At 41.6% G+C, this 26,618-nt stretch overlaps 1 protein-coding gene across 2 annotated transcripts; it reads right to left on the bottom strand.

Moving 5' to 3' along the window:
- Nucleotides 1-22: 22 nt before the first annotated feature.
- LOC105672250 (uncharacterized) lies at nucleotides 23-26,300 on the bottom strand. Of its 2 annotated transcripts, none has more exons than XM_012367058.2 (4): nucleotides 25,964-26,300; nucleotides 4,066-4,337; nucleotides 2,799-3,071; nucleotides 23-2,523 (listed from the first exon to the last, which is right to left on the bottom strand). In XM_012367058.2, exons 1-4 carry the CDS (start codon nucleotides 26,004-26,006, stop codon nucleotides 2,011-2,013), a joined length of 1,101 nt encoding a protein of 366 aa, XP_012222481.1. In that variant the 5' UTR covers nucleotides 26,007-26,300; the 3' UTR covers nucleotides 23-2,010. The 2 variants fall into 2 exon arrangements, with proteins under 2 accessions (XP_012222481.1, XP_012222480.1); XM_012367057.2 differs by lacking the exon at nucleotides 25,964-26,300 and adding an exon at nucleotides 20,492-21,562.
- Nucleotides 26,301-26,618: the final 318 nt, after the last annotated feature.

Raw genomic sequence — 26,618 nt, 5'->3', positions numbered from 1 at the left:
ATATTTGTCATCCAAACTTCAGTTCGATACAAAACATTGAATTTATTCGAGACGACACTTTACATACAAGTAAGGGAATGACAATAAATAACATATGCAATGGTAACGTGATACAATAAATAGAGCAGAATGCTACGTCAGTGAATACTTATACGTCCGAATAAATACATTGCGTATAAAATAATGCGTATAAAATTTATACAGATCGATCACCGCTTACATTCAAACTGTCCGAATTCAAAGGTCATTTCTTTTTTATTTCCAATTGTTGTTCGAACAGTTCAAACATACGATATGTTCGAATCCTTGATCTGAATCCTAGTCTAATTGTGATTAAAATTAAAATACATAATGTTCTTAAGTCTAATAGTAAGTGCGCGTGTATGAACAATCTGAATCGCGACGTGTGCATATGTAATACAAAAATATGTGTATACCGCTAAGATACGAACATACTCAAGTACTGTTCCAGTATAAAAGAAAAAAAACCTCTCTCTCTCTCTCTCTCTCTCTCTCTCTCGGATCTACATTATATAAATATATTTTAATCTATCGCGAGAAAGACGCCGCATATCGTTACATGTTGGCGCGCAGGTAAAAATCAAGATTCGCAAAACACTCTTAAAATCCTTAATGGTCCCTCATTATCGGCTAGTTATGCGCATTGTCATGCGCGTTTAATCTAAGGTGAGACGGAAGGAATGGTGAAACCGGAATCCTCGGACTACGGCTGAAATGTTTCTCGCGTCGTTGGCGCGCGTACGACGCGGCGGTCAACGGACTAACTACAAAAGGTAAAATTGTCATGTTCGCGCGACACAAGGCGAGATTCTACGGTAAACACATCGGAAAGGAGGAGAGAATCACCTACGTCTAAGTACGTATGGTACGTGTCTAACGTACAATACCTATCTACATTAGCGCACGTACGTATGTGCGTTACGCACTTATGTATAAATGTAGGAACTCTGTACGTCCGTGTACGCTCGGAGTATCACAGCTGAACAACATTAAGCTCTCGCCATATAGCTCCGCTTAAGTTAAAGCTAGAATAAATAAGTTGCGCGTACCTAAACTCTCGGTGATCTCGTCGTTGATCCTGTTATGATCTCGATATCTGCGCGGATATCGTCGATTCAATCGAGTTTTCAGGTCTGCGTTCGCGCGCGCGCGCGCGCGTTTAACGAGTGGTGAGCGTAATCTATCTTGGTATATTAATATAAATGTGCGCAAAACGTGCGAAATGCGTCTGTACATTTATTCTCTCCGTCTTTCTCTCTCTTTAAAGCTTGAATTTTGTTCCTTATGATTGTCTTCACAGTGTTTGTTCTAGGACCTATAACAAACGCATTTCTCCCCTTCTTTCTTTTATTCTCTCTCTTTTTTTCTTTCCGATCCGTATTTCGATGCCATACTATTTTTTATCGTTGTCTTCGTTGAATAGCTTACGAATAAAAAGAAACAGACTTTTGATATTTCTTTTGCACACGATATGGCTAAAAGTTTCGCGATCTATAATCGATATTTCACTAATCGATTCAAGTGTGCTTTGGATACTTCAAAATGATTTTATCAACATAATCGATATTATGTATGTTGTTAGATGTAATACTGTTCTAAAGTAGATCTCTTAATACTGAGCGCAGCCGTGTTGTCCGTAAAGTATTTCTATCGCTATAATCGGGATCTGTTGGCTCAACACTAGCCTGAAAGACTTCTATCGAATTAAACAATTGTTCATCATGTGCGCGGCTGTCGAGATATTTAATCTTAACGCGATAGTGGGCACAATTCTATTGGCAAATCCGCGAGAAATACTAACACGACTAAACCTATCTAAACAAATGATTGTGACGATGAAATAGATATATAAGTTATAAGTTAGTATGACAATATGTGATTTGTCGCTGCATAGAGCGATGTCTTCGATAGATCGTGTCGATCGTATTAGAGAAGGCTAACCTTTTCGTTCAAATTGATTCCGTTCAAGCTTGTTACCTCAGATTCACATTAGGTTTGTTCTTGTGCTGAGAGTTTTTTTCGTTTGTTCCTCATCAATCTATTCTTCGGAAATCTTTTTCTCAGAGGAGTCTTGCGCATAGGTTTCTTCGTTAACAATTTCTTTCTTATAGATTCTTTCTGAGGGTTTTCAAGCAAGGATGGCAAAGAAGTGTTTTGATTAAAGATCGTCGCAAGCACGTACTTTGTGCTCAATTTCGTCAATTTTCTCATTTTTGACATTTTTTTGCCCCTTGTTGACTTCTTGTTATTGGTTACTTTAGGATTCAACTTCATTTCGCGGTTGCAAATGCCGGGTCCTTCTGCGGTGGCGTCGTTGAAGGCCTCCAGCCATTCGTTGAGGAAAGATTTATAAAAATTGAATATGCCCCAATCCTGAATCAGCATTCGCGTTAGATCGCCCTTACTCTGGTAATGCGGGTGCTCCGTCACGATGCGCTTATTGTGCGGAAGGGCTACCGTTATGTCCAGAGTTTCGACGCTGGTCTCGACTTCGCACAGTACCTGCAATCGTGCAAACGAAATGTTACTTTTACGCGTCTTTACTTTCACTCGCGAAACATCGATATTGCTTGCCGTTACACATTCGTATATTTTATGATAGCTTGCTTCATGATCGTAAATCGAGGTAATGCGATATTCATAAATCTATATCTCATACTTGTTGAATGATTCATTTGATTACGATTCATTTACGACTCAAACGAGCGATGGAAATGCAAATTTCAATTGATATTAACGTTGTTGACACAGATTATGTTAGAAATACGCCAACTTACTATGTGACTCCACATGTGCGTCCTGTTAACAATCTCGTTTCGGATTAGCGTGACGTTAGTGCTACTGGTGTGAGCTGAATTCGGATGAAAATGCAGAAGTTGATAGAACGTAATAGCGTACAATTGCATTGTTTTGTATAAACGTGGAAGCATAAATTTGGCTTTCCGCTTATCATCAAAGCACGCGATTTTATTTTTATACCAACTCCATTGGTTTTTGGGCAACCAACTCAACCTGTAGTGCTGCTTAGGTTTCTGCAGCACTCTGCGCACCTGTGACAGAAAGATGAGATAACATTTAGTCTTGTACACCGTAATTGTATATCACCGAGTGTTTTAACGTGATTAATTTCTGAAGTTACAAGAATCTTTTATTTTTATAAAATATTTACAGCTGTGCCACGTAGAGTTGTACATAATTTATACGCGCTCTTACTATATGTGTAATTTATGATAAATTTCATTCGGAATTATGGTATGATGCCGTTATACTGCATAACTAATGTAACACTACATTGCTAGCTAACTATGTGTGCATTTATAAATTATTTAATGGATTATCCGCTGTGACATATATGGAATGTTCAAGCGATTCCGATTCTGCTGCTGATCCCAGAACGGAATATAGCTAAGCCTGCACGTATATATTCATGCCGATATAGTACTACGCGTATACAGTATGAAAAATTACAGTATCACAAATCTGTCTTGGAATGCGGTCATGCATATCCCAGAGTAAGCTTTGAAGTGATAAAAATCGATAAACAAAATATATCGCTCTATCCAAGTCACCGCGATCCGCCGGCATAAACACACACACACACTTGATTTTAGACTCTCTCGATAGACCAAACAATAACATCTATCATCTCGTTATACAACGGCGTTATAAACGCGTAAAGCCTCTTATGTAAATGCATTCACTTATCTTCGGCCAACATTTAATGACATTTGCGATAATGACGGTTTTAATGAATGAGCGGTGCGTTCGTTCCGCAACAGGACGGAAGCAATTTGTCATCAAATCCGCGAGGTGTCTGGAACGCGCGTCGCAGGACTATAGAAAAAGTAATTACGCTGAATCTCTGCGTGGCACATCGTAACCAATGCAAATTGCAGACGGAAAGTAGGACTGTACACTGCCCGACGTTGCATTGTGCGCACGTGCGAATCCCCCTCGAGCGACTGCCCACGCGGTTTTACCCCGACGCCGCGCTGCAATTAATTACGGAATCGCGGTCGCGAGCAAAGCACTTTCGTCTCTTACCTGCGAGTAAACTTCACGTACAGTATTGATATCGGTTTGGTATTTCGCATTGGCGCTCTGCAGTTGCAACTGCACATTTTTCAAGATGTCCTTTATTTCCGTTTTTGAACTTGAATTTTTCAACACTTCCGGTATAACGTGGCCGCAGGGCGTCAGCCACGGTTCGGAATCAGCCGGGTCGAATAGATCGTACGAAACCACTTCGGTAGGAGATGTCATTTTCTCCGAGACAATCCCATTGCTCAGGAAGCTCAAAATCATGACCACCGAACCTGTAACCAAAAATGCAAATCCACGTCAAAGACCTACTAGAAAACATTTAATTGTAGAATAAAATGATTAAAATCTGTGTAACTATTTTGCGTTTCGTATCTCAACACAGAGATATTGCATTATTTATTTTAATTTAAATGTAACGACGTTGAAAAGACGTATTTCATAATTGAGTTCTCTATTGTTAAGTCAATTGAGATGTTAGCGGAGTAAAATATTGACGTGGTAGTTGCAACAAGTATATATATACCGCGGTACAAGATAATATTTATCTTCGCCAAAGTTCACATTCAATCGATTGTAGATAATTCGCAGCTAAATCCGATAAAGTCAACGGATCGCGATTGAAGAAAGGTCGCGTACCAGTTTGCACGCCAGAATAATAAACGCGCGTGAGAAGAGGGAATGGGAAAGACGAGAGATCCTTCCGACTTTCACATTCGGCGTACCTACACGGAAACGTAGGTTCCTACCATCGCACCTACGCATCAATTTAACAACGACCAATCGTCGCCCCCGCATTAGGAAATAGATTGCAAATCGGAAAATCGAGATGCATTACGTAATTATACGTCACAGCTATGACTTTCCTCGTAATTCCACGCGCTGCAAATTTGTTCAGGGATGTGAGGACCTTTTAAATTTTTTTTGCACACGATTTCGTAGTGATTTTGTAGTAATAATAAGTTAAACTTCTTAGTGCAAAGGGCTTTATTAAAAATAAGAGGAAAAAGAAAACAAAAACTTTCAATTTATCGTAATCTAAAGTTTAAGCGGAAGAATATGATACTTTGATCTTTCATGCGCAATCACGCAAACAATAAATTTGACGAAGAATAGCGTCGTATTGAATGATGTCGTGTAATACTTGTCAGCACGTAGCAAACGCATCGCGTCGAATCAATTTTCGATCGATGCTATTCAGCGACCACGATGTTTAACAGTAGTAGGAGTGCTGTAAAGACCGACAAAGACTTCATGGGCCACTGCGTGGGCAATTAACGCGCGTTGATTGTTCGTGCGTGCCTGCAGAAAACCTGCTTAAATCCATTCGAAGCGACGGTGCGAACGCTCTCAGGTGCGAGGCGTAATGGCAATTCGATACGATAGTTCGTACAATTCGCACGTCGCTCACACGTGAACTAACGTACGTGGCGCGGTCATTATAGGGCGAAAGCGCACACGCGCTATGTGATTCACGCGTGCACCATGTGTTTCTTAGCATTAATAGCTGACGCTTTAATGATAGCTTAAAGTATAGCACAGAGCTTGCCACACCTCTTTGTCTTTTCTGTCACTGTAATTAGAAAATACAAAGAGGCGATAAGAAGTGATAAGATATCAAGTTTCCACGTACTATAGATTTGATCGAGTAGCACTTATGCTAATTTTTATATGTGCACTTGCGATCAGATCTTTCAATTAGACGATTAGGTCTCTCAATATAGATAATTACTGCGAATAACAGTCAACTTTATTATTGATTTGTTGAAAATATCTTACGGTATCAAAACAAAAAAAAGTATAAGTTTCTACACGCGACGCGATTACGAATGAGGCGACGCAACAATAAGTCCCAATTCGATTAGTCTGTTAGCGCGAGACGCCAGTGGAAGCCAGTGTGTGCGGCCGTGTGCGTGTGTCTTATCGTAAACTCACACCTCCTCCTCTTCTCCCGGAGTTGCCCCGAGCTAGCAGTTTCAAGCATCCTGTATCGTCGGCTACGCACATCGCGTGGGCGTACGCTAAAGGGAGGCGCATCCAATATTATATGTATTCCTAACGACCATCGCCCCCAACTATATCAATTTACGTTCTTATCTACCAGTTACTGATTTTCTACATGTATTATTCTGCTTCTAAGAGCAGCAAGGTATCTTTATGCAAAATTATTCATTTTAGACTGGTTGCAATTTAATTTCGCAATGTGCCGGTGAAACAAACATGAAAATTTCACGAACGACTGAAAATTTTATTTGTACATTAATTCACAAATTTATGAATTAAGATTTAACTTTATTTTCATATGCTGCTGTATAACAGAGACTATTATTATTTTTAGAGAGCATCGTTTAGATATATTTTCAGTGCAAAAAAGAATGAATAGATCATAATTAGCGTAAAAAACGTAAAGCAAAGCTCTAGAACGAGTGCGATGCAGTTTTCTTTTGGCGTAATATCCCTGTAATCGCGGCTTACCACCTATGGACCACTAAATCGCACGCAATAACCACGTTATTGCCTTACGATTTCACCACATGCAATTATTCGAGCAGGCGCCTCATCCCGCTGTTACGATGCACTCTCATTACACGCGATAACGTCGATTCAAAACGCGTTTTCAGAACGAAACGTCCATCATTCATACGGGGGGGAAATTATCCCAAAATATACTTCTTTTCAAAGCATTCGCATTCCGGGCGAATGTCGTGTCGACCGGGGTAGCAGCCTCCGCGGGTTTAATACATGCCTTCCTCGTCTCGCGATAGATCCCGCCGAGGTGGAATCGCGGCTATTCTAATGGATGGATTCTCCGGATGCCAGTAGTCGGACGATCGGTCGGCCCTCCGGTGATTTGGCGAAAAGGGGCGGGGAACGGGACGCGGGGTGGGCAGTGGTCTTTTTTTCCGCGGCACAGGACGAAGATTGTTGGTTTTGCAGCACCGGTACCGTGGTGGTGAATGCCCCAGGGCGGCAAAAGGCGGTTGCTGCTTTCTGGGAACAGGTCGGAGTCTCAGCCGCACCGGGAGCGGTGATTGCGTGGTGATTAGCCTCCACCTTCGCCTCTTTGGGCCGACGAGTGGAAGACGGAAAGGAGAAAAGGAGCGAGAGCGCAGGCGAGGGGGCATAATATCGCGCGAGCGGAAAGAGACGCGAATGGTACCGAGAGAAAGAGCGCAATATCATCGTCGTGCGGGCGAGTGTGGGAGCGAGGTGCCCGATACGAGCCATTCGGGCTGACTTCGCGGATCTCGTATCGGAAAGCGAGAGCGCCGACGTGCGTTCAAAAGTGCACGCACGCACGAAGATAAATACGTGGTGAGGAAAGGCTGCGGGATAAAAAATTACAATTCGCGTGTCATTGCCTCCACATATTGCAGAAAGTTCATAACTACTACTTTAGTCGGGGCAAAGTAATTTTCATTTCGATTGTGAAATGTTAAAGGTAGGCACCGAGACAAGGTGCTTTGAAGGAAGAAAAATCAAGAAGTGAAGAAACTTATTCAACAGAGTGTACTTAAACAAAAGATACAAGCGTAAAAACAATTTTAATTTTTCATACAATTACCATTGCATCTAACGCAAGCGATCCAATGACGAACGCACTGATGTATCTTTTTTCAGAGAAAATGATTTGTATTGCGCTATTCAGCCACGTATTTACAGCTTTTTCATCTCCGTGTCAGGTGAAAAACATTTACCTTTCTGAGTGATAAAAAAATTTTAAAATTGCAAATTGAGATTGTAAAGTGTAAACAGTCATATGCGGTCTTTGAAAGTGATTCCTCTTTTAACCGCACTTTGCTTTTCGGATAATATTGGTTTCAACTTCTCGAGAGTGGTTCAGAAAGTAGCTGATCTTGTTTATCGAAACTCTTGAAGGTAAAATGGACAAGAATAGGGTCAGCATAGGATCAACATGATCTTTTTTTACGATGCGCGATCGCAAGTGCTTGTCAACGCATTTGAAACCACGAGGATCAGCAAAAATTTGAAATTTTGCACCATCCAATTATAAAACCTCAATTTGTCGCCTTTTATATTTTTTGACCACCCAAAAAAAAATTCCAAAAAGCAAATGTTTTGTGTCGAGGTAGAAAAAAAAGCGTAAATGCGTGGCTGAGAATGCAACAGAAATTATTTTCTTCAGAAGGCCGTTTGGTTACACCAGTTCATTCGCCGTTGGACCACTTGTGTCGAACGCAGTGGCAATTATGTCGAAAGTTAAAGTTATTTTTATACCTGTATTTTTTTAAATACACTTTTTTGAAAAATTTTCTGTACCTTTTGATTTTTCTTTGTTCACAAAACGTTCATTTACAAATTATTCAAGAAGCTAGATCAAGTTTCTATATAAATATGAGCACTACAAACTCTTAGAGAGAGCGAGAGAGCATTATTTAGCGATGACGCATCTCAAATATCTATAGATATCGTACGTGCAAAGCGACACGCGACTGTCGGATATACGCTTTATCGTGAAAAAAACGCGCGCCTTTCGTTACCGCAACGTCATTCATAAAGGTATGTGGGACGCGTAGCTGCGTCTCCTTCTACACCTCCTCGAGTAATACACATGTATGCGCGAATATACTTGTGTACGCGTAAGTCATGTTTATACGCTGAGGGAGCACCACTCTAATCGGCACTTATGGCGAGAATATCGCATCACGGGTGAACGCACGGTGAGCACCATAGAAAAGATAGATTATACGTAGCTCGCAACATTTGATACGGTATGCGCATCGTCGGGAGCAGTCTGCAAAGGCGTCGGATTTCTTCCTCGCTCGAGTTCCGAATCAAGCGGTGATTAAAAAGTCAAAGAGAAATAAGAACTGATCCGAGTGCCAGCGAAGTGAAATTGAATTAATGCGTCAGCGAAGCAGGCGGCGAATGTTAATTGCGAGACATAACAATAAACGTGTGAACGGTTAAAGCGAAGGATACTAATCACGTATTCTCTTCGCAGACGGTTTATAATTATTGATGAACGCTAAAACCAGATGGACGAATGTGATTAGATCATTTGTGACACATCGGAGCGTTATCTGAACTTTTAATCTCGCCTAGACCGGTTTTTCTGTCAAGTCTCCGACCGGTGTGCGGTCGCCGCAGCTTCCCGCATGTTCAGCTTTCGCTGAATATGAATCAGGCAGGGTGCGTCAGTTCGACGAACGCGCGGCCAGACGCACAAGACCTCGGCTTCCTTCCTGAGCCGGCCACGGCGCGGATGACTTTGATTTACGAGGTACGCGGGAAAACTCGAGACGGGGCCGCGCGCTCGCGCACGACCCGCACTCTCCGCCAATGGGTTTCGGCCTCACGGATGCATCGGACAGATTAGCGGGGCGCGCGGAGATTTGCATTTTGTCTGGCCGGACTACTAGGCGCACCGGACGGTCCTTCGTCGGAGGGCGACCCCACCCATAAAATGCTGCTGAAGGGTTTTAAGTTGCCGGAGTTGCGCGTTAACCTCCATCCTTCACCCCCTCCCGCCAATTCCGCCTTGGCGTGCTCCTTTTGTTCTCTCGCTCGGCTCTTCATAGTCCCCGTCCCTCCCCGTCGACCCCCACGTCTCCTTCGGTTTACCTGCTGCGTCGCCGACGCATCGAATTATCGGAGGTGTCTCTATGCTGACGCGTCGTAAAGCGTCTGTGATACGCGAGCGAGGCGCCTTACCGTGTTACGACGATATGGATCACTGATGTCATACTGACGTCACCCGTCGTTTATATCCAGAGGTGACAGCCTACCGTTGGCATCGGTGCAAGAGTCGATCTGAAACGACGTTCCGCCACCGCAGCACCGGGTTAATGACGAAGCGGTGAAAGAGATACGGGGGGTACGGCACGCAGGAATGCACGCGGTCGGTTACTACGGCATTCAATGTCATCGTCGATTACGTTATCTCGATTCCTCGGCGATAGGCCGTACACGCGTGTGCACACGTGCGTACGAAAGCACCCGCGGAGGCCGATTGTATGTGCGTTAATCGCGGTCGATGGTAGCGCGACGCGACGGTGTCTTCCTTTCTCTTTCCGTCGCTCTCCGCATCCTTCTCCTTTTTTTTTTTTCTCTTCGGTCGATTGCGAGAATTGCGTAAGACTTTAGGTTTTTTTGAGATCGCGCCAGGGAATGGAATACCTGTCGTTAGGTGACTTCTTGTGCGTTGGTCCGCTGTGAATAAAGGATGTCCGTTCTGAGAGATATGCGCCGCTGCGCATTTTACACTTTGAACTATCTTGTATGTTATCTTACGGACGCTTCTTCCGATAAGCCAGATATCATAACGATAAATGTGGTATCTAATGCCGATAGACGTAATAATATGTGTGATATTAATTAATAACGTATCTTAAGGTTAGCATTCTACTTCAGATACGTTTTCTTTACAATTCTTCACAGTTCCTGCAGATTTTTTTCATACTATATAAAGCACCGGCAATGCGATACTTTTTTTGAGATCGAAGCTTTGCTAGTCTACGATCGAGTTAATTATCTTATCATACTTGCAACGATGCACAATGTTTTGTACGAGTGTTTGCATCCGGAGATAATTCATCCTGATTCTGACTTAATAGCGGTTTGCAACGCGTGCGTGGACGTACAAGAGAAAGCTCGGCCCTCGGCGTTGAATTATATTGTTAACTGAGACAGTAGGAGGAGATCTTGCGGAAGAAATCGTTATAAGTAATCACGTTGTTACTCCGGATCAGCGGTATCCGATGAAGATAGTAATTACGGTGTTAGAATGTGATATTATCGGGATGTTCCGAAATCTCTCCGATCTTCGTTTTAATAATAGATTTTTTGGTGGAAAAAATAAAAAAAAGACTATAATTAACGAAAATGCTTAAAATTTAACGTTCTGAATGTTCTTTTTAACAAAGTCACGATATAAATTTCTGATTAACTAAAATTTCTGAAGTTTGACATTTAAAATTAAACGGACAATCGAAATAATTAATTTATTTCAGAACAATACGTCTTATTGTTTTTTATTTTCAATGAAAAGCTTTTGAATTAGTGGCATTTCGATTTGTTCCAGTCTTCATAGATAATTAGCAATCAGTAATTGTGATTTACTACTGTAAGAAAGAGATTTTATCTTTATTACATTCTTATCAAATTGATATCAATCGTTATCATATTATAGGTCGTGACTTTTCTCACTATCATAGAAAAGAATCCATTCATATTAATGAACTAACTCAACCCAGCGACATTAATGACAGTAAGATATATTATGCTAGGAATTGAGATTATCACTTCAATGCGAACGTTATAATGCGATAAAATCAGTTGCAATTAATAATCAACGGCATACATTATTCATTGTGTGCATTCCTCTCGGTCTGGCTCATACTCAGGTGCGACTTTAAAAAAAAAAAAATGTATCGAGAAACGCGCAACAAAATTAAAACTGCAATCTACGTTACCGTCTCCTTTTATGTCTTACTTATCACCCTTTAATTACACAAATACTACATTTACGATATTTCTACAGCTGAAACAGAATTGTTATTAACGAATAATGCATGACTGATGCATTTACTTGAATAATAGCAACATAAAGGAAGCGACTCGGCGCAAACTTCCGTTCGTCCATTAAATCCGTAGGCACGATGCACACAATAGGTAAGAAAACTGGTCGTACGATCTCGTCGCAGGCGAAGGTAATTCGCCGTTTGTCGCGCGGCCGATTTCGCGATGTGTCTTTTACGAGCGGCAGGATAGAGGCACGTTCACAATGGTCCTCTGCTCTCTCTCTCTCTCTCTCTCTCTCTCTCTCTCTCTCTCTCTCTCTCTCCCTCTCGATTCCATCGGCTTTGAGATCCGCGAGAATGATGACTTTGATAACGGCAAGTACGCGCGAATAAACAAGATGACAATGTCTCGCCGCGAAACGAGACTATCGCGCGCGGAACCACAAAAACGTACAGCACGTGTGTCGCGTTGAAGAAAGCAGAAACCACGGTGTGACTAACGACGGGCGGTCCCGGACTAGGACGGACATAAAATCGAACTCTCACGTCGCGACGTAGAGGCCCTTTACGACGACCTCGCGCACCGTGAATATACAGAGACGTCAGCGCGGGAACCTTCAGATGGAACTAGGTACGTGTACCACGCCTCCGTCGACCCTTTCGGTCCTTTACGATTTCCCTCGCACAGTGAGACGCGCCGACCCGATAACTCGACGCAAAGACGGTAGATTCTGTCATCGCCTGCGTGACCAAGTCAGCCGTTTCAAATTGACAGGAAAAATCTTTACTACGATTTATATACCGCGTGTTTGTCGCGTCGCTTTAGCCGCCGCCGAGCGATTTTTCGTCAACGCGATAAATCTAAAATTTCAACGTATCGCGTGAAAAATTCGAAGCTGTAAATATTGGGTTGAATAATAATCGAACTTTCAAACAAGAGCACTTATCGCATGCACGCATATAGAATGTTTTACGTAAATCGTCGTGTTTACGTTGTCACCAATAAACATAGAAATTAATCTAGCGTGACTATGGTAGCGTGACTTGTAGTAGCGTACGCGATACTTGTACTCATTGTCAGTTAAATTATATCTGTGTTTCAATACCTGCGTTTAGCTGAACCCGTCGAATCGCCGCGTAAGGAACGAGCGTGCCGTGCAATGTCGGATGCCCAGCGGCGAGAGATTAACCCTTTAGCCTTTCGTGTTGTCCGATGTAAACCCTCGGTCGGTTGTGCATGCGCGGGGAATAGAAAATCGTCCGCTCCGGCTGATCGGCGTCGTGGTCGCGATATACATAACCGGGAGCATGATCGAGCGAGCCGCGAGCACGTGGTGCTCGTGTGTAAACGTGACTCGCTCGGCCGGCCAGCGGATTGCGACGCGCGTACGTGTGCTTTGCGTGCGCGCGTCGTTGCGGACCGAGCGCGACGGTGGTCGCGTCGTCGGTGTGTGTCGCGCCGATCATTGAACCGGCTCTCAACAATCGCAGTGAATCAAAGTTGTCGGTGGTCAGGCACGGACCCGGGGCCGCCTCTCCACCCACGATATTCGCGCGCGGGATACGCGTTCGATACGTAACCGATTTTACGAAGCGCCCGCGAAATGAATTCTTTTCCCCGGAGCCGCTCTCGCAGACTTCTGCCTACGCGTGATTCTGCCGGCGGCTTATTCGTATTGTTTCTTTTTAACGACGCGGCGGTGCAGTTGGTTACGAAACTTGTTGCGTTGATAGGTTTAGTGTAGTCCAAACACGCGGAGAAGCACTAGCGCAACCAGCTCGCTTGCTGCGTGACAAATGATCGAGACGATCTATAAAAAACGTATTAAGCACGTAAATGAATATTGGATTAAATCATTTGCATCGGCGAACACGACAGCTTGCCTGACCTTGTGAGCTATTAACAATTTTTTTACTATTTTATCGAATACGTTATCGACAAAAATAACGTTAGAAAATAACGATAGACGATTCGATTGAAAAATCAATTCCAAATTGGCCAAAGAATGCCGCGCTACGCGAAAGGCATACGAGCGCAAGCTTCGGCCCGTCCCGCAATACAATGCTGAATCGGTTCCTTGTCATATTTCATCGCGCGCTTTCTTCGCCTTCCACCCACAACCTTCAAGTATCGCGACATCGGGACGTTAAGTACCTTCTTCCTTTGCTTGGAATAATAAACAGGCCGGCTGCAGATCGCAGCATCAGCGTACCAGCACCTGGTGCTCTCCAACGAGCATGCGGCCCGTGTAACGCCGTTTCTACCGGTCTCATCTTAGATCGCTCGTCGTGCATCACCCCGCTTGTATATCACGGCGAGCGCGATCAACCCGCCCGACACTATCGCGAACCCGGTTTATCGGCATGAATGAACGCATCGCTCATTGCGCACGCGGCCTCCAGGTAGAGAATAGCAATCAACTGCACGATGGATGGCGTCAGGTGGTAGGAGATTGTAGATGAGACTTGTCTTCGGCTCCGTCGTGCGGCTATTGCTTAGCGCGCGTTTCGTAATTGGCCGGACTTGATGGAAAACCAACATGCAGCGACTCTTCTCGTTGCATGACTAGTTGGTTTAATTCCTTTTTGATTCGATAAAACGCTCTCAAAGAGTAGAATATCATCCGAGGTGTACGATTTAAGTTAAAGCGGCGCAATCGCGCATATTTAATATTATCTAAAAGCAATTTTTCTGTCTTTGAAACAAAATAAATGAATAAAATGAATACTTTAATATTAATTTCTTTCGAAAGAGACGTCGAAGCGTTAAATATTTTCTGAGATAACGAGAGAGAATGCTGCGTTCTCACATATCTGGCAAACGGATACTTTATGTCGAGTGTCTTTCGCCCACGTTGTAATAATGAATTTTTTAATTAAAATATGCGGAAATAAGTAATTGAATCAGAAATAAAGCGCGGTAAATGTTTGACGCAGCTGAATATTGCGCGCACGCCCACTTAGCACACTACTTGTGCAGCGGCCGGCGCATTAAAGTCTTCTGCCAAAGACGGCTGTTCCGTCTCGAAGAATGAAAGATACGCGTTATAATTTCCACATGTCGTACTTGGTTGCGGAAGTGAGCACATTATATTGCGGTGTGCCAATGGCTCGCTTCAGGCTTTGTAATTGCTGTCGTAGGTGGTAGGAACGGAAGAGTTTGTGCGGTGGGCCCTCGTAAAGCTCGGCTCGCTATGCAGCGTGTAATTTAAACATTGCCTCACTTCTATACAGCGTACCACCCGCAGTGCGAACTTCTAGATTTGCGCGACCGGTGAGAACGTGGCCAACATAATAGCCTGCAGTAATAATCGAGAATTGACCAAATACGGAGGATAAACCGAGATTAAGTTCGAAAAATTTCATGAAAAGCACGTTATTAAGTACCGACTGGTACTTTTAAGCCGGTGATTATTAACCAATCGATTGGTGCACTGTAATTTGCTAAAATATCGAAGAAATAATATCGTTGAATGAAAATCGTTATTTAAATGGGTTATCAAACACAGCAATCAGACACAAATCGGCCGCGTCTCATGTGATTCTTTAAAGAGTCGACAAAATGAAACGTAAAAAGATATTAAGAATATGCCGCAGGATATGTTGAGAGTCACCTTGAGAGAGCAAGAACGATCCGCCGACGCGCCTGAAACGCAATATAGGAGAGCTGCCGATACTTAACGCGCTCATAAATCCGAGTAATTAGCGACTCGTTACGGATAACGAAACCGCGGGTAATCCTAAATTACAACGCAGAAAACCTTACCTCCCTCGCAACGGAATTAATTGCCGGGATTTGCTACGATTGTAGTAAATTTATCCTACGATTTTCTTGAATATGTAGAAAGAAATTGCGACGCTAAACAAATAGGTCACTTGACTACTGACATTTGATAGCAATTATAATTTTTCTGAATTTTGCCACCGATGGCAGTTGCGCGAATGATTAATGTCTTTGTTATATATACATTCCTTTTTTCATGCTAATCACAAATATTTATAGAGGCACTAAACATCTAATAATGTTGTATTCAATATTGTAATTATACGAGAGACGAAGAAATACTTTGCAAAACACGCGTATATTTATTATCTTATATGACAGAGAGACGATTCAAGGATACGCGTTGCATTTCAACTTGTGTGCATAAGCAGTTCTACTACATATAATACAAAGTTAGTTAATATGCGAGTCTTTACTTCACACTTATCGCCATGTCAGCATTGTGATTAACATACGCATTACATATTGATAATTAGCGTTATTAGGTATTATTATATTTTTTGTTCGCGTCACAATGTAATCATCGGTTCATTTCAGTTTTTACTATGCAAATCGCGCGCGCGCGCGTTCACGTGCGCGTGTTTCTTTTTATCGAGCAGTCGAAACGGAAAAAAAGCGCTCCACGGTGTTGCACAAATCGACGCGAGAAATCGAGAATGCCGCGAGAAAGTACTGCGTATGACATTCGTAAAAGTTTCTGAACACGCGATCGATTTTATCAAATCGCTTATAAATCACGAAACGACGTGAGGTCGCTCTTGTTCCAGTACCGCGATTTCGTATAAATCGCGTATCACACCGGAGCCCGGCAACAAGATCGGATCGGTGGCTGGTTAGTAAGCCGTTAGTCGGAGACACGGGAACCCGTCAGAAAACTAGATGGCAATGTATAAAATTGAAGTTATCTCGAGTCTGGTTTACTCGCGCAGGCTATCCTTCTCTGTCTCCAGCTTTCTTTCCTCTTCTTTCGCCGGCACACGGCGTCTTTCTCTCGGCTGTAAGTACGATTAACAAATTGCCGCAAAAAGTAATCCCGGGACCTCAGATTTCGATGTTTTATCGTCGTCGTGTGCGCTTGTATCCAATCAAGACTAGATGCAAGCTAGTTGCTATCAGATGAAGCTCGTTATACGATTATAAGAAAGAAGCAATAAAATGTTTACGAGAATATGTGAAAGTTGCGTTAAAACACGATCGTCTTAATTGAAAATAAAAAAAATTTAAACGCAAAGGATTCGATATAATAATGAAGATTGCATCTAATTTGCGCTAATTATATTTTTCTTTTTTTTTTTTGAGGGGAAAGTTCTTGATTAACTTTAAGAGCAAAGTATTATATAAGATTGATTAGAAGTTAGAAGAAACATAGTTATTGTCTCCGTTGATTTAATTTTCTGCCTAATAAAAATTTATGAAATTCTAATTGACGCGATTTTTTATTCCATTTAATCATAATGAGGAACAAAGAGAGTTCAAGATCATAAATCATGACATTAGGTCAGCATTTAATGTTATAAAAAGAAATATTACTCTATTGTCTGATTTCTATCGTAGATCGAATCGTGATAGTAGGCGCTGATTAACTGGGAACTAGCGTGATCCTTTCATAAGAGATTCGCGGTAGAAAAAGCATTTCGTTGCGAGATACACGGGTGAATCCCTGACTTTTATATGCATATAGTAATTCTTCGATGTGTCATGCGTGGTGCGGCAGTCTTGAGCGCTGGCATAATATTTTCATTTCACGCTGGAGTGCTTCTCTGTCCCATAATATGTCCAGTGAACCCTGCTGAACCCAAAACCACAACCCAGTATGCGTCCAAGTCGCTCTTGGGCCCTCGCTTTTCTTTTATTTCTGTCGTAGGACGTAAGTCACTCGGTGACACTAAGGGACGTACAAAAATTCCGTGATGTACCTCGTCAAAACTTCGTGTTGTACAGGGCGCCGCAAGAAATGTCAGTGTGCAGTTTTAAGAGCTGGTATTACGAGGAGATCGCTTCGATGACAATCAAAAACTACACGAGTAGTTTTTCAGCTACTAGCGATCGAAAAGAAGGCAAACGTTGAAATCGCGCTGTCGGCGAAATTAGTATCTCATAATGATTATGACCTGGCAAAGTAGAAACGCCGTTGCCGGAATCTAAAGCCGTTTCCCGGCGGCTCGGTCCGACCTGACAAAAGAGAGGAAGGTTTGCCTGAGCGATGTTTGACTCCTCCTTCATTCGTTCCTTCCCACCTTCGTGAGGGATCGCTTTCGCCTTGCGTACGTACGGGAGTAGTGAACTCCTCTCCTGGCAAGAGGGTACCGGAGCGAAGGCGCACGTACGCACGATGCTATACACGCCTGGGCTCCGGAAGACGGGCCAAGCGCCGTCGACATCCCCCGTCGTCATCGTTCGTTGTCCGCGTCGTCGCCACTTTCAGCTACGACGGGGACCACCTTCTGGGCGCACGAGTGTTTAATAAACCGGTTAAGGCCCGTCCCCGGATCTGTTTGCCTTCGACTTTTGTAACTTTACTAGTGTTGTGACTCGAGTCGGGGCCTACATAAAAAAAAAAAAAAGGGTCCGCGATGGTACCCGAGCAAACAGTCCGTGTGTGTCCCGTATCAACACGACGCGCGCCTCTATCGGCGGCCGTACCTTCTACAGAGAAAGAGAGAGAGAGAGAGAGAGAGAGAGGCGGAGGACGTGGAGGTGGAGAACAGACAGCCTGGTGACGAATTCAAATTTGTCGTCCCGGAGTTAGAATTATCCTTTGATGGGGAAGTTTTATTGCTTAACAGTATAATTACACGAATAAATTTACACTGTCATTTGTAGTTTTTATAAACGTTTAACGCTATAATTATTTTGTAATGCCAATTTTGCAATAATATTTAATATTTATACTTACTTGAATTTATTTGAGATACAAAAAGAGAAAGTTGCATATTTTATTCGCCGTTTAAGAAATTGTATTTATTATCCCGATTGTGCATTATAAAGATATTATTAAAATGCATGAATAGTTATTTGCAGCAAATTAATTGCGAATTAATTCAAGCAATAATTTAACAAGTCGAAGATCTAGGTAAACATGACGGATTAAACAGATAGCAATGAATAAGACTGATTCGAAAGTAGCAACGACGCGGAACAACGATGTATCGTAACTAAAAGAACTTTTAATCTGTAGAAAATGGACATAAATAGATGAGGCTAAATAAATTATTCATTGCAATAAGTATCACGTGTACCAAGATAAGATAGAAATTATAATCGAAATAACCATTGACATAAATTCTTAGAATTTTTATCAGTTTATATGTTTACGCCAAAATATAATTGATAACCATTAATTTCGACAGTTTGTTTTTACGTCTTTGTTTGAAGTCTATATTGCATACATGTTGAATAATGATTTTGTTCCGCTCTACTTTAGTGATAGCGACTTATCGCAGGAATCATATAAATGATTTTGCATCATTTTTCTAATTATAAAAATAATATTACCTGATAAGAGAAAATCAAACAGAGAGCAAATCCTAATCAATAAAGTGGGCGAAGTGTTAACGATAGAGGTCGTAGGTGAGGTAAGCTATTGACATCTATCTTCTTACACATCAATTCCGGGACCGAAGCCAAATAAACACACGAGCAACCTAATCTCATGCACTGACTCAGTTTATCGCTTAGTCACTAATTAGCCAATAAGAACTGTTTGAAGCGCACATGGAGTCGAAAACCTTGACCCTCTGCAAAATCGACTGACATGAGAATATATGTCAGCTGAAAAACTTGTTTTCGCATTAACTGCAAATAAACATTATAGATATAAATGGGAATATTAATAAATATTTTGGAAGAATTTTACTGAAGATTAGGACTGTAAATGAAGCAAAATGTGCATTGTATCAATGCTACATCATTTCCGCAAACCATAATTTTTTTCAGGCTATCAGTCTTTCTACATTACGTGAGAAATGTGTGCATTGTTTTCGCCAGAAAGTAGAGCTTAAACATATTTGTCGTTCGAGCTAAGAATGAAATTAGTATAACAGTTCATGCAATTGCAATGTTAATCAATGTTAATTTTTATTCCAATAAAAGATATTTTTGTATTGTCAAATTTTTTTAGAGTTATTAATTAAAATCGAATAAAATGATCTATAATGTCAACATTAATTAACATGAAATTTAATCTTGCGACAATTATAAAAAAGTATGATGTAATAATTACATTTATATTGGAAATAATTTATGTAGGATAAATTTCCATATTTCATACATATTGGATGAATTTAATTGCAAACTACAATTTATAGCTGCAATTGATTTTTTATGCAAACTCTAGTATATGAATGAAAAATCTGAATCTCTCGCAAACTTGAACTATTTTTTTTTTCTAGCTAGTTTGTTTGCATCGCAATTATAATAAGCAATTATAATTAGCCTGAGACAATGCTTTGCATGATTGTAAATTAGTCGAACGTCATACGTAATTAATGATTATCGTACGAATACCATTATGTCGTAAAAAGGCAATGTGCTTTTTTTCTCTGAGTATTGCAAAATATAAAAAAATTATCTTTGACAGAAACATTTCTATTCGAATGTGACGAGGCATGAGTAAGAAATTAATTTTTTGTCAGAGAGAATAATTATCTGTATGTTGAAATTTTTCTGTTTGCTACAAAATGCGGTTTTATCCTTATTTTTCGACATCCATCTCTTGAAGGAGATTGTTAACCCGATATCAATAATGACGACAAAGAACAGCACGAATGGACAAACGATATTTAACATTGCGCAAATTTCTCGTGTGTCATTGCATTACTGCATATATTTCAGTGAACCTCGTCATCGATAAAGCGAACGTGAATAATTTCTCCCTTCGGTTGCATCGCGGCTTTATATTCTCCTGAAAACGCAATAGAATCTCGCGGAGACGTCAATGCCAGAAGCGAGGTAACATTACGATGCACGTCGGTGATCCGCGAGAGGAGTGACATGACGGCACGCGTCAATGCAGCGTGACAGCCGCGACCCGTTTTCGTCTATGTGTAACAAGTGTTTGCGCGCGGAATACCTCGCCTCTGTCAGAGACGACGGGGGCAAAAAAAAAAAGCGAGATAAATATGCATTAGAGAAAGTGGATAGAATTTAGCAATGTACACACACCGCCTTAGTGTGGCGAGGGCGAACGCTCCGATCACCGCCACCTCGCAGATCATCTCTTCCTCGTCCTTCTGCGGGAGAATCCTCGGCTGCTCCGGATGACAGTTCCCGCTCGCATCCACTTGCGCACTCGAGATCCCACCGCGAATCGGCGATCGGTCGCTTCGAAGACGACGTATATTGTCCGCCGTCGCGTTTCGCGAACCGCCACGCGACGATACCGAAGTCCCTCCGGATACCGAAGCCGCGACACCGCGAAACGTAAGTGCACCTGTTTACTACCGTGCGTAATCAAATCAACGTTCGAGTGACATAACAGCGCACCAAGAATCTACACATCGTTAGCGTCCTCGCGCGACGAGCCTCGCGATCGGTCGGTCCGCTCCCGTCGGAAGATCGACGCAACGCGACCGACTGTCCACCCGCGCCACGACTGAAGATCGGGGTAGCTGTGAACGATCGCGCCCGTTGACATTCGAGGGACCAGCGTGCGTCTGATCCAGAGCCCCCTGCGGAGCACCCTTCGGCCCGTTGCGATCTTTTCAGAAGAACCACCGGCGCGGTTGACCATTCGGCTTGCCGATCTCGTGGTGACTGACTGGGTCCCCCAGTTGCGCGACTCCCAGTTACTCACTCGGGCTCACGGACTTACTACTCACTTCGTCCTCTCGCTCTCGCACACTCGCACACTCGCTCACCGGCACTCGGTCCCACCTCCCTCCCTTCTGCCGATGGTTTCCTCCAGCCCCCTTCTGTAGCCCCACCGTGGTTCTCGGTCTACCAATACGTCCTCCCTGTCCTCCCACCTGCGCGCACGCCACCCTCACTGCGCGATCTCCGCGTGGGGAGACGTAATCGGGCTGTGCATTAGACCCCCCGGGTCATGCCGATTTTATTACACGTACGAAATGTCATTAAACGCAGTTTTGCGGTCTCAAGCGATCGTACGATAGGTATTGCGAAGTGCGATTGATAAAAATCATTTGGCATGATCGATCGATGCACGTTAGAGGCGAGAAGGGTCAAATCGGAGATATTAGAACGTAAAATATGAGTATTTAATTTCTCCTGCGTATCGTGAAACGTGAAATAAGCGTAGGAATACTTTCACATATTTGCGAGAGAGTGTAAAATAACAAGAAGATCGTAAATATATTTTGGTGTATAATATTTTACTACATTCGAGGAATTATCTTATAGAAGTGTTAATTGCAATTCAATACTAAGATAATAATAATGACGCGTGGAAAATAGAACGAGGAAAAAGAATGATCTCTTCAAATAGAATTTTTCAGCAGAACATATTGGTTACGTTAATATTGGTTAATTTATTACGCAGATAAAAAAGAATAAATTACAAAATCAAAATGTCAGAGTGATAAATTCTTAGTATCTAAATTACTTAGAAATTTGTTGCAATAAAATCAATATGTAAAAAACCTGAGAAGTGGTAATACCAACCTCATTTATTCAACGCTATTGTTTCCAATTTGCCGAAGGCATTGCAATATAAGATATAATCATTTAGGGAAATAACCGCATCAATATATACGGGAAATCAATTGCAGAACCAGGAAAGTAAGTTTTTGTGTCCAGCACGTGGTTCATAAATTAATGTTTGCGAGGAAGGTGTATATTCTCGACACGTTGATGACTAAGGCTTGTTACATATGTATGTCTGCCAAAGTGCAATACTTAATATGCAATCTGTTTAGTCTAGTCAATGTTTATATTTAACATTGCATTTTTTACTCATTAGAGATAAACGAGTTCAAATGTTGCAAATAAAGTAAACTGACTATACTTAGCTTAAAATATTTTTGCACAAAAGTCTCTCATGCACGCAAATTGTAATAAAAGAGTTTATTGCGTATTTTGTATTCCAGCCGACATATCGCTATGCACATCGAAAGCACCGCGTTACGTTATCGTTTATCATTTCCATTACAATTATACAGCTGCATAATTTCTCGAATAGTTATAAAAATAGTATTAATCGCGATTGCGTAGAGTAAAAGTTTGCAAACAGCGTCCGGTCGGAAGATAACGTATAAGACGAGTTTGATATTTTTATTCTTTTATGAAACGTAGGAGACTTGTGTACATCGCGCTCGCTTGTGATACGTCATTGATAAGATATATCCGCGATTAAAGTCGTTTCAATCGATGTTAATCTCATCAATTTAATTATAAAAGTTACACAAATACAACAGTGTCAAAGAAGTACTTTCCGTTAACTTAAGGTAAAAGAAAAATAAGAGTAATTATATAATAAGCTATGTGAATTTTGTTTCTATTATTGTGAGTAAATTCTTTTTCTATTTTAGTTGATATTCGGAAATACACTCGAATCTTTGCTTTAGTGTTTGTTCGCTCCGATTTGCGGTGAGTCCATCTGACACCTATTGTGTCGAATCACTTTTATTGCACACAAATATTTGCAAGGTGGTGCCGTGCGCCGTGGCCGACGAGAGACCCGCAGCCGGTTCCATTAACGCGTGCAAATTATTCGAATATTATGCGCTACAAATTAGACGGCAGCGCCGAGATGGCCCGCTGCGGGCCACGTCGGTGCCGGTGAATGCCTCGGGATTTTAATTTAACGATGTGCGCGCGGACGCTTAACTCAGGGCCCAGAAACGCGCGAGCTTCCTCGGAGGATCCGAACCATAAGGGGATCGAATTACCGCGCCAATTATGGTGTCACATCGTTAATTGACCGGTAATCCGTTCTACGACGCAGAGACGCGTGCACGCGAAAAATGAGAACTTCGAAATGTGTGTCGTCTCGTTAAAATAGCATTGCGATGTTTGACGCGCGTATTCTTAACGATCTATTTTTAAACATTCCTTCTTTTTAATTATACACGTAAATTTTTTAGTGCAGAAGAAGAAATATATGTTAGCGACATGATAAGTAAGCAAATTGCACATGTAATAGACTGACGCGTATAGCGTACAGCAATGTGTAATCTATATTTAAAGGCGCGAGACGTACGAAGTATACTCGTGATTTTAATTACTGGCAATATTCTTGCAGTTGGAGCTTAACACATTTTATTAACTTGAATTTTAATTTTGTCGGGTTTTGTTACTATATTTACGGACGTATACGTCCGTAAATATAGTAACAAAATATAGTATATATATAAATGCCGAATCATGAATCATGTCGTGCACCTTTATCGCGTATTTACATATATAAAATACCCGCTTATACGCGTGTCAGCGCTTTATCGAAACGGCATCGAAAGCGCGGTTGCATTGATGTTATAAAGTTTTCTGATAAGAATCGATGGCGTCAGGGAAAAATAGTGGTGGGCTTCCCCGAGTTTCTTGGTCTCTGTAAATCGCACCTTTTTAACGTTTCCATTATGTAACGCACATGACGGTTAAAGCTGCAGGCTTTTTCTGAGTAAATGGCGCGCTTTGGTAGGAGAAAATGGAAAATTCTCGCCACGCTTAGCTAACTCCTGAAATCGACCGATCTGTCGACATAACGTACATTTCCGAGTTTAATCCCACTGTCGATAGTAAAGTCGAGTTTTTGCCAATTGCTGGAACGGAAATGCCTTCCACTCTTGCGCTACTTAGTCCTTGGCTCGGTCCACTTATAATTTTTTTTCTGTGTAATATCCACCATCTTTAGCATTACTCGATCTGATGGGTTGGTTCTTGTTACTGACTGTTCGTTTTGATTGGTCGGCTTCGAGTATTACAAGCCGTGCACGCAAATATTACACGTGAGAAAAAGAAAGTAGGAGTGAACATAGCGAGGGACTGTTCTGCTCTGTCGTTTTTAAACTCTCAATCGTTACTTTCTTTATCGAAAAACACGTTTTATCATATTTTTAGAAAACAATTATGATGTATTTATTATTTGCATTGTATAAACAATGTTGTAGCAAAAAGTAATTGTTATAATTTGCGACAAACACATTGCGACAAATTACATTTTATAGCAAGAAAAATGTCATGAGAATCAGATGGTTTATATGTACAGTTGACTTTCCTTTAATCTTTACTTCCTGTAGATATTGCGAACTTGACACTTATTCGGTTCACAATATGATAAGATTATAGAAAAATTTAATCAAAATAATTTGATTCAAATATTTCGTCTCACTGTACTGTCGCATTTGCAATTGTCTTGCGTTTGTTTTGCTTTTATATCGCATGTTTTGTATAGTATTTATGTAAATGTGACGAATACGTGAAGAACAACATGGGAATCGTGCCACTCGCATCAAGCGGGATCGCGATAAAGACGATAGTCGACAGGTAGCCGTCAAGATGGAACAGGCGCCGCGAAGGTGATTCACAGTGATAAGCGTGCATCGCGTAAGTCCGTTTATTCATTCACGCAAAATTGTCCACACAACTCATTCAATATTTGATGTTACTTTATCTATTCTATCTATTCCGTCGCGGTAACCGATTACGTTCCATTACGATTTTTTGTACAATATGACGCAAGTGAAATTATGTTATGACTGCGTAATGCATTGTGCGTCATATGTGACGCGCGTACACGTGGGAGAAAAATGAGTGGAAAAATTGTTGAATGCATTGAGTGCATTCTCTCCTTGTGCAAAATCACTCGCGTAGCTGTTGTCGGCCGTTTTCTCGACCGCGGCATTCCGCGGCTCGTCGCAGAAAAACGAGGGTTGTGTTGTCGAAAGAAACGCCGTTTTGTTCGATGTTCTCGCTTTTCAGATCCAACGCGCGGACAAAGGAACGGCGAAAGATCGCTGGATAAGACTAGTATCGCGCTGCGAACAGTTCGAAGCACCATGGCGTGAACGATTTACCGCAGAAGTATTTGCACCAGTCTGATACGAGATGAGCCGTGAAATTCATCGGTTTCGTTAAAAACAGAAATTAGAAGCGTCAGTCGCGAAGTGCCGCTATTAATGGCGTAGTAAGAAGCAATCTGTGCTTTTTCCGCGTTCAGCTTGCCGCAATAATGCACAGTGTATCGCGATTTAAATAAGAACGAAAATGAGGAAGCTTTTGTTTAGCGAATCACGACTTTTCTTATCGACAACATTTATCATTGTAAGCAAGCGAGACTAGTGATACCATTAAGATGCGATTATCAATTATGATAGTAGAGAGGTAATGAGTTACTCATATAAGATGACGTTTATCAGTCGCGTAAGTATCGTGTGTGAGAATCATGAAACCAAAGCATTCAATTAGACTATCTCCTTTAATTAACTTTAAGAAAGATATCACGTTACAAAAAAAACTCTTTAAAACAATTGCGTATTAAAGAGCCTCAATTCGCAAACAAACTCCCCCCTCCTAAACAAATATCACTATTTAACATGCTCGATGATATTTTTCGTCGTCAAATTTTTATTTTCTAAATCGAATTTTTTGTATTAAATGCTGCTCTTTTGCGAGACAGGTACGAGACGTTTCTCAGAATGTTTGTCGGAAATCGAATCTGATTATGAATCATTCTTACCTAATAATAGCGTCATCACTGGTTGCTGCATTAAATTTGACATTAATTCACTTTGCCGGAGACGTTGTACTCTTCGATATCACATGCTATGTGACGAGCGTGTACATGGGCGAGTTCGAAGACGGGTCACTCGAACAATTGAGAGTAGCGATTATCCGCACAATCTGTAAGGACACTCTCACCGTAACAGGTTAATGAAAGACTACACTCGAGAATGAACTAATGAATGAACTCCGCATGGCAGTAGAGAATTTATACTATGCGGCACTTGTGGGCGTCCTCCGTTCTCGGCCAATAGGATTCTCCTGCACGTGACCTAAGACGATTACGTTCGGGCGCCGTAACATTTTTCCTCGGACGTTTACAAGAAACTGAAGACGATTGGGCAGAGGAGTATTTGTATCGACTACCAATAGTGTGTCAGTTCGGTAATATCCCGTCTTCACGGGCAAATAAATCAAAAACTAAAAGAACATAATGATTGTAATGGAAGAAAATAATAAAAAACAAAAAACTGACACATAATTGGTAGCCGATACAGAGATCAGTGCTAACCTTTTTTTTATTTTATCTTTGTTTTCTTATCAAAGTCATATTTTTTAAATTTTTGATAAGTACGGAGGTAAATATTATTGAACTGATAGATGACAACCAG

Source organism: Linepithema humile, chromosome 4 (genome assembly GCF_040581485.1).
Source record: "Linepithema humile isolate Giens D197 chromosome 4, Lhum_UNIL_v1.0, whole genome shotgun sequence".
Classification (NCBI taxonomy): domain Eukaryota; kingdom Metazoa; phylum Arthropoda; class Insecta; order Hymenoptera; family Formicidae; genus Linepithema; species Linepithema humile.
The sequence above is the reverse complement of the archived record's forward strand: the minus strand, read 5'-3'. Positions and strand labels throughout refer to the sequence as shown.

Coding starts and splice junctions, on each gene's coding strand:
- LOC105672250 (XM_012367057.2), bottom strand. CDS start 20,546: ATGATCTGCGAGGTGGCGGTGATCGGAGCGTTCGCCCTCGCCACACTA. Junction 3,072..4,065: donor TACGTGAAGTTTACTCGCAG/GTAAGAGACGAA, acceptor TTTCTGTCACAG/GTGCGCAGAGTGCTGCAGAA. Junction 2,524..2,798: donor CGCACATGTGGAGTCACATA/GTAAGTTGGCGT, acceptor GCACGATTGCAG/GTACTGTGCGAAGTCGAGAC.